Source organism: Vidua macroura, chromosome 25 (genome assembly GCF_024509145.1).
Source record: "Vidua macroura isolate BioBank_ID:100142 chromosome 25, ASM2450914v1, whole genome shotgun sequence".
NCBI lineage: Eukaryota > Metazoa > Chordata > Aves > Passeriformes > Viduidae > Vidua > Vidua macroura.
The window spans coordinates 2466239-2480646 of NC_071595.1; the positions used below are offsets into that span (position 1 = coordinate 2466239).

Consider the following 14408-nt stretch of genomic DNA (forward strand, 5'->3'; position numbering starts at 1 on the left):
GCTGGGCTGGCGGCTGTCCCGCGGTCCCCAAGCGGATGACGTATCCCGGTGTGTCTTTCTCCTTCCCTGGGAAGCACGGGTGAAGCCCTCTCTCCCCCCTTAGGAAACAAATCGCCCTGCACTGAGGGCAGAGACCGAGCCGCCACACAGCTTTGTGCTGTCCCAGCACCTGCAGTGACAAGTGGCCATGGCTGGGGACACGGCTGGCACTGCCCCCGGCCGCCTGTTCCAACAGGAGCGCGCCTTCCTCCAGCCTATAGCGCCCGGCCACGTCTCCTTCCGCCCTTCTTTCCTTCCTCCCCGTGCTCTCTGGGACGGCCGCAGCTTTTCCCAGGGCGAGGCAAGGGCTTGTCCGGGCTCCAAGGGGCTCCGGATGCTTTGAAGGTGCAGCAGCAGCGCCGGGGAGGGTCGGGGGGGCCACGCAGCCCTTTGATCCCGGCCTCTCCAGGCGCTGGACAAACAGCACCCGAGAGCCACCGGCTGTGCAAACAGGGTGGGTGGCTGCCCCGGGGCTGCGGTGACAGTGACAGAGGGACAGGATAACCCTGGCCGTGCCCCACAGCTGCAGGGTGCTGGCACAGGTCCCCAGCCAGCGCCGAGTGAGTGCCCTGGGTGCTGGCACAGCCCCACGGGAGCTGCCGTGGCCCTGCTGGCGGCTGGCACGGCTCCACACATGATGTAAGGGCAGCTCCTGGTGGCCCTGTGCCCTTTGGATCCCCACTTCCAGCAGGGCTGGGCTTTGAAGCTCCAGACCCCAGAGCGCTTCCCCACAGTGGGCAGCCGCCCCCAGAGCCTGGCAGGTGTCTCAGGGGTGTCCTGGGCTCTGCCTCTGGCTGTCCCCATCCCACCGCAGCCTTCGAGCCACTCTGCCATGCCCATGGGAGCCTTGGATGCTCAGAGAGGGAGCAGAGGTTGTGCCAACGCATCCTGGCCCCATCTTGTCCCCTCTGCCTTGTGACACGCCACGTGTAACCCTGCAATGAGTCCCCTTTGTCCCCAAGAAGCTGTTGGGCAGCAGGCACAGAGTCTGGCTGGAGGTTTGCAGAATGCCATCCCAAACCCCTTTGGGCTGCAGGAACAGCACTAAAAGCTGCCCAGCCTGACAGGGAGGGAGACAGTGCCCACAGCCCCGGGGTCACACCAGCCCCAGCTCCGTGGGTGTGCAGCCACCCACTCAGAGTGCAGAGAAAAGGAGAGGAAAACGCACCATTGGTTCCTGCCCTGCCGCCTCCTCACTCCCTCCACTCGTTTTGTCACCGTCACTCCTTGCCCGACAGCAGGAGGTGCCCTGAGCCCTGGAGAAGCTCTGTGCTGTCAGGCACCGCTATCCCCACGCTCAGGCAGGTCTGTGGCCCCCCAGAAGGTCTGGGATCGCCTCTCTGCTGTTTGTCCCCGAGCCCACGCTCCCTGTCTGGGCTGACCCAGCCGGGCAGGGCTGTCTGGTTTCGGGTGCTCTCACACTTGCTCAGATCCTGCTCCAGGCTGTGCCGGATGTGTGACAGTGGGAGGTGTGGGTGGCAGGAGGGGTGGCATCCTGCACTGGAGTCCCCATCCTTCCATGTCCCCAGGGCCAGCATTTGGGTCCCATCCCCCAAGAGGCCCCAGTGGTGTCCCCAGCTGGGGGATGTGGAGGCCAGGCTGGTGTAGTGTCACCGAAGTGGTTCTGGTGACGAGGGTGACCCTGTGAGTGGCCCAATCCCAACCACCTGTGTGTCCCTGAAGTCCCCAGGCTTGGCAGGAGCTGCTGCATGGACATCCCCGCTGGGATCAGCCCTTGGTGGGTCATTCATCGCCATGAGGATCCCCCAGAGCAGGAAGGGCTCAAATCCCCCAGCGGAAATTTTGCAACACCAGATCTGGGGGAGAAAATCCTCCTAATCCAGGGAAATCCCGGTCTGTCTACTTCTCTTCATATGCAGGGTTGGGTTCCCCTATCTGAGGTCTTTCTGCACAATCTCGGTCTCAAAGGCCTCTCTTTGTTCCCCTAAAGCCCTGTTTGCCCAGGAGGCAGCTCTGCTCAAGGACAGGAATGCCAAAAGCATTCCCAGGAGCTGAGGAGCCCCTGGGACAAAGGGAACAGAGTAATGGTGCTGGGGTCACACACAGTGGGGAGTCTGGTCCCTAGAACATGGTCAAGTGCCACCACAGGAGTCCCCTCTGCTCCTGGGCAAGAGATTTTCCCTGAGGAAAAGGGAGACTTTATCCACGCGGTCCTCTCCTGTTTCGAGGTATTTTGTGTCACTGATTTCACACCCTGAAGCCTCACACAGGGCTCCATCCCTAGGGGGTGGCATCCCTGTGACACAAGGCAGTGCCAGGAGAACCCACTGCAGGTGTATGAGGGGCCAGAAACTGTGAGTCAGTGGTGACACCAGCTCAGTGCTCCCAAAAACTGGGAGTGCCTGGAGCTGCTGGGCCACCCACCCTGCTCACCTCTCAGGTTCTGCTGCATCCCAGGTCCTGTTCCCACCCCCATGCCCAGCTCCAGGTGGCACTCAGGGCATGGCACTGGTGCCACGCTGGCCCCCTTGGCTCAGCCCTGCTCCACAGCCTCGTCTCAGGGCAATCTTTGAACCCTGGTGACCTGAGCCAAGGGCAGCTGGTGGCTGTCACTGCGGTGACAGGACACTGATACAGGTCTGGTGTGCTCACGTGGCCAAACAGCACCCAGAGCAGCTGAGAGGGGCTGGGATCGAGGTCCATGTGGCCATCCAGCAAGGGGGACACTACGAGTGTCCCCTGCATCCTTTTTAGCAGGGCCTGTTGTGACAGGACACGGGGTGATGGTTTAAACTGAAAGAGGGGAGATTTCGGCGAGATATAAAGAAAGTTTTTAACGATGAGGGCAGTGGGGCACTGGCACAGGTTGCCCAGTGAGGTGCTGGATGCTCCATTCCTGGAAGTGCTCAAGGCCAGGGAGGACGAGGCTCAGAGCAACCTGGCTGGGAGGTGGCAGGGAGGTGGCATGAGATGGGCTGTAAGGCCTCTTCCAACCCCAGCCGTTCTGCGATTCTGAGGGATGAAGGGCTGGGATGGAGGGCAGGGATGGAGTGGGGGGCTGAGAATGGGAGAATGGAGGGATGTGCGACAGAGAAGAGGTGAGGAAAGCACCGGGACACAGGGAGAGGAGCGCCGGGGGGAAGGGCCGGGACAGAAGGAGGGAAGGAGGAGGAGGAGGCGGAGGCGGGTGGGGGCGGTGCGGCCGAGCTCGGGGCGGGTCTCCCGGTACAAGGGCGAGCGGCGGCGGCTCGGCCCATTCATCGCGCAAGGCATGGCCGGGGGCGGCGGCGCGGAGCGGGCCGGGGCCGGGGGGCTCCTGCCGCCCGCGCTCCGCCAGCACCGCCGCAAGGTGAGCCCCGGGGCACGCGGAAGGGGGTCCGGGCCGCTTCGGGGCGGGGGGCGCTTCCCGGGGTCGCTAACGCCCATCCCGGTCGCAGGAGAGCCGCGAGCGGCTGTCGGTGTGCAGCAAGCTGTGCTACGCCGTCGGGGGGGCTCCGTACCAGATCACGGGCTGCGCCCTCGGCTTCTTCCTCCAGATCTACCTCCTGGACGTGGCGCAGGTACGGCCGGGCTGGGGGGCGGGATTGGCGGTGGGGCTGCGGGTCCCGGAGCTCCCGGTGCCGCTTTGCCCGGGGGATGGAGCTGCGCGGGGTTTGGCAGTGCCCCGACCCCCGGGGGCTGCGGCTTTCACCCGGGCCGGTCCCACGCGTGTTGTGCGGGACAAAGTGGGGTCGTGGTGGCTGTTTTTGGGGAGCACAGGACCCGTCCTACAGACCCTCAGCGTGCTGGGTCGGTGTGAAACACGGAGGGAAGGAAACTGTGGGAGAAGAGCCCCTGGGCTCCCTTGTGCTGGATTTGGAGGCTCTGAGATATGGGAATTCCATGGTGGGGCAGCGCTCAGAAGTACTGGGAGCCTCAAATCCCTCTGAACGAGGGGGAGAGACCGAGGGACTGCTCCTAGATGGTTGTGGGGTCACACTATGTAGGGTTGGGATGGTCCTGAGGGGCTCAGGAAGGGCGGCTGGGAGTGCCGGGGGTTTGCATTTCCTGACACAAGTTCCTCCTGCAGGTGGACGCTTTCTATGCCTCCATCATCCTATTTGCTGGACGAGTGTGGGATGCCATCACAGACCCCATGGTGGGATTCTTCATCAGCAAAACCTCTTGGACCCGCTTTGGCCGCCTGATGCCCTGGTAAGAGCTGCTGGTAGCACCCTGCATTCCCTGCCTGATGTGGCACAGCTCTTCCAGCCCGCTTTGGGTATCCCCTGGCATGAGGCGTGCAGGGCGGGATGTGCTGATGTCCTGCCTGGTGCCAAGAGCTCCAAAAAGCCCCAGGTGCCACCAACAGCTGGGTGACCTCAAGTTTGTGCCTGTTGCTCTTGCTGTTCCTAAGCTGGGCCTGGCTGACCTCAATATTACTGCACCTGCAAACTCCAACGTCCCTGCCAGCGATGGTGGACTTTGCTCCTCTGGTGGCTGCAGAGCCCTGGCTGGTGGCAGGGCCATGGTGACAGCCAGAGCAGGTGGCATCACAGCCACAGGGAGGAGGGTCGGGGGTGTGCGTGTGGCAGATCTGTGGTGGAGGAAGCGCTGGCTGACAGTCACGAGGATGCTCCCTGGGCAGGGAAACAGCTGTCCTGGATCTGGGTGTCTGCACACGGGTGCTCCCTCCGCCCTCGGGAGCGGATGGGATGGGCTTTGCGAGCCCCGAAATGGCTCGTGCCTGCACCCGGGGCAGGCTTAGGACATCCCTGAACACCTGTTCCTGCACAGGATGTGCAGCATTAATGCCTGAGCGGGGACGGGGATGGCTAAAATAACCTCATGTGCCTGTGGGATGGCTGAAATACAGACAGGGTGGGCACGGGGGGAGTGGAGCTGGAGGGACGCAGTGCTTTACCCCACAGAATTATACCCTCTGCTTCCTGGCTTTCCTGGAATAGCTCTGGGCAGCAGCAGCAGGCAGTTGTTGAAGGCCGGCTCCACACACACACGTGGCCTGAAATAGCTTCTCCCCGCCTGCAGCAGGGTCTGGGGTCCGGAGATTAGCGCGGGGCTGGCTGGGCGTGCGGCAGGGCTGTGTGGGACGGCCACGGGGATGGCTCCGCTCGCCCTAATCTCCAGGCAGGGGGTGGGACTGAAGTGGCCGCATTCCTCCGAGCAGCTCCTGCTTCGTTAAAATTAGCCAGAGTTTCTGCTCGTGCTGGGCCCCTCGGCAGCCGCAGCTCGCTGCTATTGTGCATGGCTCAAGGGCTGCCCGCTGAGCCCAATTTGGATGGAGTTGAGCTGATTTTAAACCTCTTAAACCCAGGTTTTTCTGGCTCTGCGGGGCTGCGCAGCCCCAGGCTGGTGTTGCTGCTGGCGCTGCCTCAGTTTCCCTGCATGCAAAGCCAGGAGCTGCAGGCACTGGGGTGGTCTCAAGGCTGCTGCCTGACCCCAACCCTCAACACCTGCGAGGTGACCCCGCCGTGTCTGAGGGTTTGTTGCCAGGCTGTTCTGTGGGACCAAGCCCAGCTGGCTCCAGCACAAAGCTTGTGGCTATTCCAGTTCCTCAGAAGGGAGAGGACACCTCCCCTGAGGGCCACCACCTCTCCCCCTTTCAGTCCTCTCTCTTTGAAACACCTTTTTGGCGCATTTCCTTACACCAGCTCATCCACTGTCTGCTTCCTCCTTTCCCACCAGCCTCGTGGACGTCACTCTGTCCCCATCTCTGAGCTGGGATCCGCATTTCCTTGACCACAGCGGACTTCCCGCTGACTGAACTTTTCCTTGAGGTGTCTGTGAGTGAGAAACCCCTGGCTTTGACCTCCTCCGGGGGCAGCAGCCGTTTGCCAGCAGCTCAAGCCGGCTGGGAAGGGGTGTGCACAAAGGAACACACCATCGAGCGGGGCCAATGAGCACTGGGGCACGTCACAGCCGCCACCGTGCTCCTTAATCACCTCGCCCTGGGTCAGGGGTTACTGTCAGTCACTCCTGCCTGCCAGGAGCTGTGGTCAGCCCTGGCCGAGGCTCAGCTGCCCGATGCTGGGAGGAATTGGTACATCTGACGCTCATGCGATGGCGAGAGCGTGACGCTGTTCTGTTGCTTTCATTCAACATTTGGCTCCACGTTTCCCTCGGCTCCGCGTATGGGCGCGCAGATAAGCGGCAGAGAGGAGGGGCTGGAGCTGCTTGGCGCTTTCCTCCCCCCTCCTTCCCCAATGGGGTGACGTTGGTGCAGAAAAATGTGCATGTGTTGGGTCCTGTGCAGCCTCTGTCGCTGTTCTCCATCCACGGAGTTTCTGTTTCTTGCTCTCCCCGCTCCTTCCCCGACTTCAATTTAAGCTTTGCGTCCTGTAAGTCAGCCCAGATGGAAAGATCTCGCTGTACCCTGGCAGGGGAGGGCCAGCCCGGGCCGTGAGTGGCTCTGTCCCATGTCCAGTTCTGCTGGACTCACCCCAGGACCTCACAGCCTCTGTCCTGGGGTTTGTGGAGCTCAGGGTGTTCACAAATCCCCAGCAAAATCCGTCTCCTGAACGGATGTGGGTCTAACCTCAACACCTGGCTCGCTTCCCTCCTCCCCTCCTCCCCTGGGTGATGGGGGGCTCTGGGTGTCTGTGGTGTCCCCGGGGTGCTGGAGCAGGGCAGAGCTGTGCCCTGGCTGTCCTGCAGCAGGACAGGGGTTATGAGATCCACGGGATGAAGAGGGCAGATGCCCTTGCTGGCAGATCCTGCAGGAATTGCTGCCAAGGCCCAGCACTTGAGCAGTCCCCTCTGATCCTCTGTTGCATTTTGCATCCCATGTCCCTGCTCCCGCAGCTCTGGAAGGCTGGGCAGAGGTGGAGGAAGGAGCCAGCCTGCTGTTGGCCTCTGATGTGCTCCACTGCTGCCAGCAGAGCAGGGCTGACCCCAGGACCAGGGCTTGGGGGGGCCTTGGCAGCAAAGCCAAGCTGGTGAGAGGTTTTTGGCTGCTGGGGAGCACGGCTGAGCTGCCTGGCTGTTCCCCAGCTGCTCCCCAGCCCTTGCCAGCATGAGGGGGGTGATTACATCCTGCTGAACACAGCAGTGCTGCCCGGGGGAGAGGTCGGGACTGGGGGTGGAAGCCCAAGGCAGGAGCAGATCAATCATGTCTGTGGAATGAAACACCTCTGTTAGTGTAAGGAAAGCTCTTCCCTGGAACTCTGAGTCAGCTCTTCCTACTCTGTAACACCTGAGCTGCTGCCTCCAGGCTGGTTTGGATCAGCCTTGGGGCAGCTCAGGAGCCCCCAGATCAGATGCATGAAGCCCCTCAGGATGTGTGGGAGCAGGGAGAGCTGGGCTGTTCAGGCCGTGCCCACAAGGCTGACACTTTGTTCTCTCAAAGGATCATGTTCTCCACCCCTTTCGCCATCATCTCCTACTTCCTCATCTGGTTTGTGCCAGACATCTCCACAGGACAAGTGATGTGGTATCTTGTCTTCTACTGTGCCTTCCAGACCCTCGTGACGGTGAGTCAGGCTCTGCTCACACCTGGCATGGAGGCTGCCAATCCCTGCCAATCCCTGAGCTGCACAGACAGGCAGAAACCACCCTGCCCCAGGTCCCTTGGGCTGTGACATCCTCCCTGAGCCAATTCTCCTTGTGCCATTGCAGTGCTTCCACGTGCCTTACTCAGCACTGACCATGTTCATCAGCAGGGAGCAGAGCGAGCGGGACTCGGCCACTGCCTACCGTAAGAGCTGCTCCTCCCCTTTTCCTCCCCTTTATCCCTTGGGGATTTGGAGGCATCTGTAGCACAGCTGGCTCATTTCTCCCCGGGAAGGGCAGTGACTCCCAGCTGGGGATGCTCTGCTGTGGACACGGGCTGTGCTCAGCCCTGCTTGGCCTCTCCCTCCAGGAATGACCGTGGAGGTGCTGGGCACCGTGCTGGGCACTGCCATCCAGGGCCAGATCGTTGGCAAAGTGGACACTCCCTGCGTTGGGAGCCCCTTCTTCTTTGGCTTGACCAACTCCTCGGTGGCCATGGAGGAGCTGAACATGACCCACGACACCGGGTCTCTCACAGACACCGTAAGCTGGGGGTCCCCTGATGTGTGCCACCCTCAGGGCAGGGACGAGCCCCTTCCCTGACTGCAGGGACGAGCCCCTTCCCTGACTGCTGCTCCCTCTCTTGCACAGAGGAACGCCTACATGATCGCTGCGGGGGTCATCGGGGGGCTCTACCTCCTCTGTGCCCTCATCCTGCTGCTGGGCGTGAGGGAGAAGAGAGGTGAGGCTGGAGAGGGGCTGCAATGCTCGGGAATGCTTGTGGAAATGCTGCTGTTCCTTCCTCTCCTGGAGCCTGGCCGAGCTTTTGGCCCCTCATTCGTGGGTCTCCCCGAGGAGAGGGGCAGGTGGAGCTGAGCTCTGGGTCTGGGGAGGTGCTGCAGGAGGCCAGAGCACCTCTGGGGTCTGTTAGATAACCTTTATCTCGCCCATTTTTGGCTGGCCAAGGTTGCCAGTGCCAACCAGGGCATCCCGGGGGAACGTGATATCCAAACTTCTGTCCTTCCCTCTCCCTGCTTATCCTGGGGGAATCAGCTGCTCCATGGGGCTGAGGCACCCCCGGGTGAGGGCAGGGCTGCCCTGACTCCCTTGGCTGGGATGCTGTGGGTGGGCAGGGGTTGTGGAGGGTGCTGAGCAGCGGGATGGGGCACCCATGGGTGCTGTTCTGGGGGGGCTCTAACGCTGGGCTGATCTCTGCTCCCCAGAGTCCTCTGAGCTCCAGTCGGACGAGCCTGTCTCCTTCTTCCAGGGGCTGAAGCTGGTGATGAACCACGGGCCCTACATCAAGCTCATCGCCGGCTTCCTCTTCACCTCGCTGGCCTTCATGGTGAGCTGGGGACAGGGAGCAGCAGTGGGGGTGGCTGTGGGGACGATCCCAGGGGCTGGCAGCACGTGGTGGATGAGCCGGAGCTGCCCCAGGCGGAGGGAGGAGGATGTGGCCTCATGCCCTCGGTCAATGGCCGCTTTCTTCCCCTGCCTGCGCTGGGGGTGCGGCCGTGTGAGGACAGACGTGTCCCCACGGGGTGGCTGGCTGTCCCCCCCTGACCCCTGCCTGCCTTTTCCACAGCTGCTGGAGGGAAACTTTGCCCTCTTCTGCACCTACACCCTGGGCTTTCGCAACGAGTTCCAGAACATTCTCCTGGCCATCATGGTGGGTACGGCCCTGTCCTGCAGCCCTCGGGGGGCTGGGGCTGTGGTGGGGTCCAGGGGGTGCTGGCATGGGCTGAGGGGAGGGACAGGCACACGGGGACAGTGATCAGGGGTCCCCTGGGACAAGGGGAGGGAGAAGAAGCTGCCAAATGTCCTGCAAAGGCCGGGTGGGTTGGCAGGAACAGCGGGGCCTTTGTTCCTGTGTGAACAAGGCCACAGATGGGGGACACCAGGAGCCATGGGGGCCTTTTGTCCAAATCCTTCCACTTGTCTCCCTCCCCTCCCTGCTTTGAGAAAAGGATCTCAGTGTTTACTGCCAGGAACATGGAGCAAAACAGCTCCCTGAGAGCTCTTTGCAGCTTGCCTCATTCCTGGAAGCACTTCCCACCCTCTCCTCAATGGGGTGGAAAGGCCCAAGGTGCCGTGGTGCCCGCAGAGCCTGGCTCCTGCTCACACTGTGGGCAGGTGACAAGACCAGGTCCCTTCCCAGCACCAGATCCTCCCTCTGTCATGTCAGGTGTGGTGCCAGGGCTCTGCTCAGGGGGAGGAGGTGGCCCCACACACCACGTGTGGCTTTGTGCCAGCCCTGGGAGCATGTGGCAATCACAGGTGCTGGAACTGGGATGGGAGGAGGCCGCACCAGGAGCTGTTCCTTGCTGGGAGGGCCTTTCCAGCAGACAAGAGCCAACACCACAACCCTTCTCTTCCCACAGCTCTCAGCCACCTTGACCATTCCCTTCTGGCAGTGGTTCCTGACCCGTTTTGGGAAGAAGACAGCTGTCTACGTGGGCATCTCAGTGAGTGTCCCCTCAGGTGTGGGGTGCATGTGGGGATGGTCTTTACCACATGGCATGAGCAGAGTTCCCCCAAAAGAGCACAGAGCTGGGCAGGGGCTGCTGCTAATGACAACTTGGTGTCTGTCCCTCCTGCTGCTGTTTGTGCTGTCCTGGGTGTGTCGTGGGGCTCAGGGAGGGACATTGCACCTCTGGTTCCCTGGAGGGCTGGGATATGTGGGAGGAGACAAAAACCAGGGGGTCTAGGCCAGGCCCTGGGGATGCCAACCTGGTCTCTGTCCCCTCTGCAGTCTGCCATCCCCTTCCTCATCGCCGTGGTTGTCCTGGACAGTAACCTCTTTGTCACCTACGTCGTGGCTGTCGCCGCCGGCATCAGCGTGGCAGCCGCCTTCCTCCTGCCCTGGTGAGTGTGAGGGGCTGGGCAGGGGGCTTCCAGAGCCTGCCAGAGGGGTTAAAAAAACCCCAGAAGGTTTTTTTTCTTGCAGTGTTTGCAGCCCCAGGTGGGGCTCCTGAGGGAAATGCTCTCAGCAGAGAGGAGGTGGCTTTGTTGTGCCAGTCCTGGTGGTCACCATCCCTCTCTCTATACAGGTCCATGCTGCCAGATGTCATCGATGACTTCAAGCTGCAGCACCCCAGCTCCCATGGCCACGAGGCCATCTTCTTCTCCTTCTATGTCTTCTTCACCAAGTTCACTGCTGGGGTCTCCCTGGGCATCTCCACGCTCAGCCTAGAGTGAGTTCCTGCGTGGGAGCTGAGGGGAGGCCAGGGAGGGAGGCACTTCCCAACCTCTGGAATGGGGCTGAAGGGCTCTAAATCTGGTTATTGCCCCAAAACTCTCCCCACAGGGAGCAGTTCAGCCCCTGCAAACCCTGTCTCCTTTGTCTGAAGGTGCCTTTCTGCCCACAGCTTCGCAGGGTACCAGACCCGGGGCTGCTCCCAGCCTGGCCAGGTGAACTTCACCCTGAAGATGTTGGTGTCTGCTGTGCCCGTGGGGCTGATCCTGCTGAGCCTGCTGCTGTTCAAGCTGTATCCCATCGACGAGGAGAAGCGGAGCAAAAACAAGAAAGCCCTGCAGGATTTAAGGTGAGTGTCAGGCAGCAAACACGGCCTGAGGGGGTGTGTGTGGGGGCAGGATCAGACGGGTTGGGACACACTGGGACTCGTCCAGGAATCCTCCAGGACTCGTGGGTGGTGGCGTGAGGAAAAGGCTGACTTGTTTTCCCAATCCCAGCTTCCAAAGGGATGGTGTGAAGTGTTGGGAGATCAGCAGGAACCCGCCCCAGCTGCTTGTGTGGGGGCAGCACAAGGTGCTGATATCCCTCTGGAAGCTCCTGTTCCCTAAGGAAGATATTACTGGGATGCAGACCTTGCTCCTGTGGATTAATCCATGCCTCATTCCCAACTCTCTCCCCCAGGGCGGAGAGCAACAGCAGCTCGGAGTCGGACAACACAGAACTGGCCAGCATCGTGTGACCCGGGCTGGGTGTGTCTGCTCACACTGGGGCTCCCCAGGGGCTCGTCCCCTCCGGGCTGCCTCAGCCTGGTGCCACTGGAGGTGCTGGAGGAGCCGTGTGGAGCATCCACTGCCTCGAACTCGGGATCTGTGCCCGTCCCGTGCCTTGCACGGGGCCCACAGAGCACTGGTAGTGTACATTACACACATGGTGGTGCCTCACCAGGGACAAGCACTCTCCCTGCCGGGCTCTGGAGGGCAGGGAAACCCAGACTGGGATGGTTTTGCCTGGATCAGCTGTGCCCAGTGCCCTGCCTGGGGGTGATTGTTAGTGTACATTACACTGTCAGTGTGCCTGCGCCCAGGACGTGAGCTCACCTCTGCTGTCTCTAGAGAGGGCACTAATGTGGGACCTGTGCTTTTTTTTACAGAGCCTAATTAACTTAATGATGTAAATATGGAGCCGTTTCCTGTTTGTATATATCTGTATAGAACCCAAACCCGAGGACCTGTTAATATTAATTTACATAAAAGTGGGGGAAGTCGGCAGCGGGTGTGAAGAGTTTTTTTTTTCACTCATCTGGGATTTTTCACGGCTGTCAGCAAGCCCTGGGTCCCTTTAGACACCACGGGGTGCAGGATTGACTTTTCCTGAGCCGTGGTGCAGGAATGCCATAATCCAGGCAGGAGGCTGTGCTCAGCCCCTTGCCCCCGTGCAGCTCCTTGCTCGGTGCCTGTGTCGCAGCCACCCAACAAAGGCTCCATTATTTCCTCCTTTTCAAGAGGGGAGCGGGGAGGGGGTGGAGGGAGGAATGAAATCAAAGTGCTGCCAGCAGAGATGGTGAACTCGAGGCTGGAAACAGGAGAGGCAGCTGGGGAGCGGAGAGAAAGGGAATGTGGGCTGTGGGTGACACTCAACACTGGCTGCCGGGGCAGAGTGCTGGGGAGCACTAATCTCCCTGGATATTTATACCCCCCTCTCGCATTCCCTGCTCCCACAGCAAAAAGGGGGAGAGCCCTGCCCTCCCCAACGCCTCCAGCAGCAAGTGGAACAGAGAAAAGGGGCTGGAAGCAGCCACCCCCATGGATGGGGTGAATTCCCAGCCTGTGCTGGCTCTGCTCTGTCCCCAAGGCCACTGCAGCAGGGGACAGGACTGCTGCCTTTTGTTGAGCCCACTGAGAAGTTGGTGGGGCCAGGGCTGAGCTGAGAGTGGGGGGTTTGGGGGGAAGGATGTGGCTCATCCTTTGTTCCACATTTGGGTACAAAGGACAGGAATGAGGATGGGGTTTAAAAATAGAGGGATCAGCTGGGAATGCTCCAGCGGGCCCCGCTCTGCCCCTGCGGCCAGGGAAAGAAGGCAGAGGGATGGGATGGGATGGGATGGGATGGGATGGGATGGGATGGGATGGGATGGGATGGGATGGGAGCTGGTTTTGTGCTCAAAAACAGCTCCCAAGGGCAGGACACACCAGGGGGACAAAGCCAGTGCTCTCTACAGCCCCTGTGGTGGGACAGGTGGGTGTCAGGAGCACCCTCTGCAAGAGGAGGAGGAGGAGGAAGGCTCCAGCCAACACAGAGCTCAGGGTTGTTGGGAATGTTCTGACCCCTGCACTGGTCCTGGCCAGGAGTTATCCCAGCCATGGCCAGACCTGGCTGCCTCTGAGGGGTGTGGGCAGTGCTGCTGCCCCCAAGGCTTTGAAAGATTCTGCGAGCCTTTGTTTTTTCTCAAAGAGTTTCAACAGAAATCAGGGACACTTTATTCTTTGCTTCCTTGTTTTTTTGGCTCAGTGGAGTTCACGAGGAGTCATCTCTGGGTTTTTTTGCAGCCAGCCCAAGAGACTAAAACCTTCCAGAGGAGCTTGAACTGGGGGTTGGATATTCCTCACTAAGCATGCCTCCCGTGTTTGAGGCTTTAAAGAAAATGAGATGTGTGGGGGGAAAGTGACCATGAGAGCTGATAACACTCGAGCCCTGGGCAGAGCTCCGGCCTGGGAGCTGGGATTGGGCTCCAGTTTGGCTACAGAGGGTTTCACTCCAAGCATGGAAAAGAAATGGGTGCCAAAAAACACACAGAGAGGTGTTGCCTGGACCTACAGCTCTGGCTTAATCCCCACACACCTTGGATGTAGAGAAAATGCATCCAAGTGCTGGGAAGCACCTCCCTGCAGAGCTGGGCTGGCAGGGCTGCTGTGTCCTCCAGGTGAGGGGCAGGGAATCAGAGGCAGGAGGTGGAAAAGGCAGGGTGCATTTTCGGCTGTGTGTTCTCACCTGCAGAGCTGCTGCCTCTCAGGGCAGATGGGCTGGGCTGTGCCTGCCAGGAACCAGCTGCTGCCAGGGCTGGGGATTAGCCCTGAATCCCAGCTGAGGGGTCCCACAGGCTCCTGGGCCAGCCCTGAACTTGGGGGGCCTGTGCAGGAGGGGAGCAGAGGGCTTCTGGTCTGCTCTGGGGACCAGATGACTGCAAAGGGGACAAAATCAAACAAACAAAAGGCAGCACACGAACCTCAGGACTCCATCCTCTGGCACCAAGGGGCAGGACCGCAGTGGCTCAGGCAGGAGAAGTGACTGCAGGGACAACTCCAGAGGTGACAGCAGCCATGCTGAGTCTATTTACCCTGCAGGGGAAAAGTGGAAGTGTGAAGAGTCTCTTCTTGCAGAGGGTGAGGAATAAACCCCCTCCTTATCAGTAGGAAAAGGGCAAAAAGCCTCGGGTTTATCTGGCAGCAGGGTTTGTGAAACATTCCAGTGGAGAGGATGGATTTCTCTGGGCTGGAAGGAGCCAGGAGCAGCAGGAATCGCCCAGGGCTGGCTTCAAACACCTGAAGCTGAACCAAGCCCACAGGAAGGGGTGTCACCCCAGAGTCCCCAGGGAGGCTGGATCAGGGGGCAGATCCGGCTGGAAGTTAGCTCAGCCTGGGAAGGAGCAGCAGGAATGCTGGAGCAGGGCTGTGCTCAGGACAAGGGCTGGGCTCTGTCACCACCTGGGGACAGCAGAGTTAAGCCA

General features: G+C 60.7%; 1 protein-coding gene across 1 annotated transcript; it reads left to right on the forward strand.

Annotated features, from left to right (window-relative positions):
• The first annotated feature begins 3248 nt into the window (after nucleotides 1-3248).
• MFSD2A (MFSD2 lysolipid transporter A, lysophospholipid) lies at nucleotides 3249-11944 on the forward strand. The gene is made up of 14 exons (XM_053999019.1): nucleotides 3249-3349; nucleotides 3438-3560; nucleotides 4070-4194; nucleotides 7346-7469; nucleotides 7615-7693; nucleotides 7859-8031; nucleotides 8140-8230; nucleotides 8712-8833; nucleotides 9074-9157; nucleotides 9870-9953; nucleotides 10241-10353; nucleotides 10539-10682; nucleotides 10857-11033; nucleotides 11366-11944. Exons 1-14 carry the CDS (start codon nucleotides 3272-3274, stop codon nucleotides 11421-11423), a joined length of 1575 nt encoding a protein of 524 aa, XP_053854994.1. The 5' UTR covers nucleotides 3249-3271; the 3' UTR covers nucleotides 11424-11944.
• Nucleotides 11945-14408: the final 2464 nt, after the last annotated feature.

Excerpts from the sequence above, each read along its gene's own strand:
- MFSD2A (XM_053999019.1), top strand. The coding sequence starts at position 3,272 with ATGGCCGGGGGCGGCGGCGCGGAGCGGGCCGGGGCCGGGGGGCTCCTG. Across the intron at positions 8,231-8,711 it reads GGGCGTGAGGGAGAAGAGAG|AGTCCTCTGAGCTCCAGTCG; the intron begins GTGAGGCTGGAG and ends TCTGCTCCCCAG. Across the intron at positions 11,034-11,365 it reads AAAGCCCTGCAGGATTTAAG|GGCGGAGAGCAACAGCAGCT; the intron begins GTGAGTGTCAGG and ends TCTCTCCCCCAG.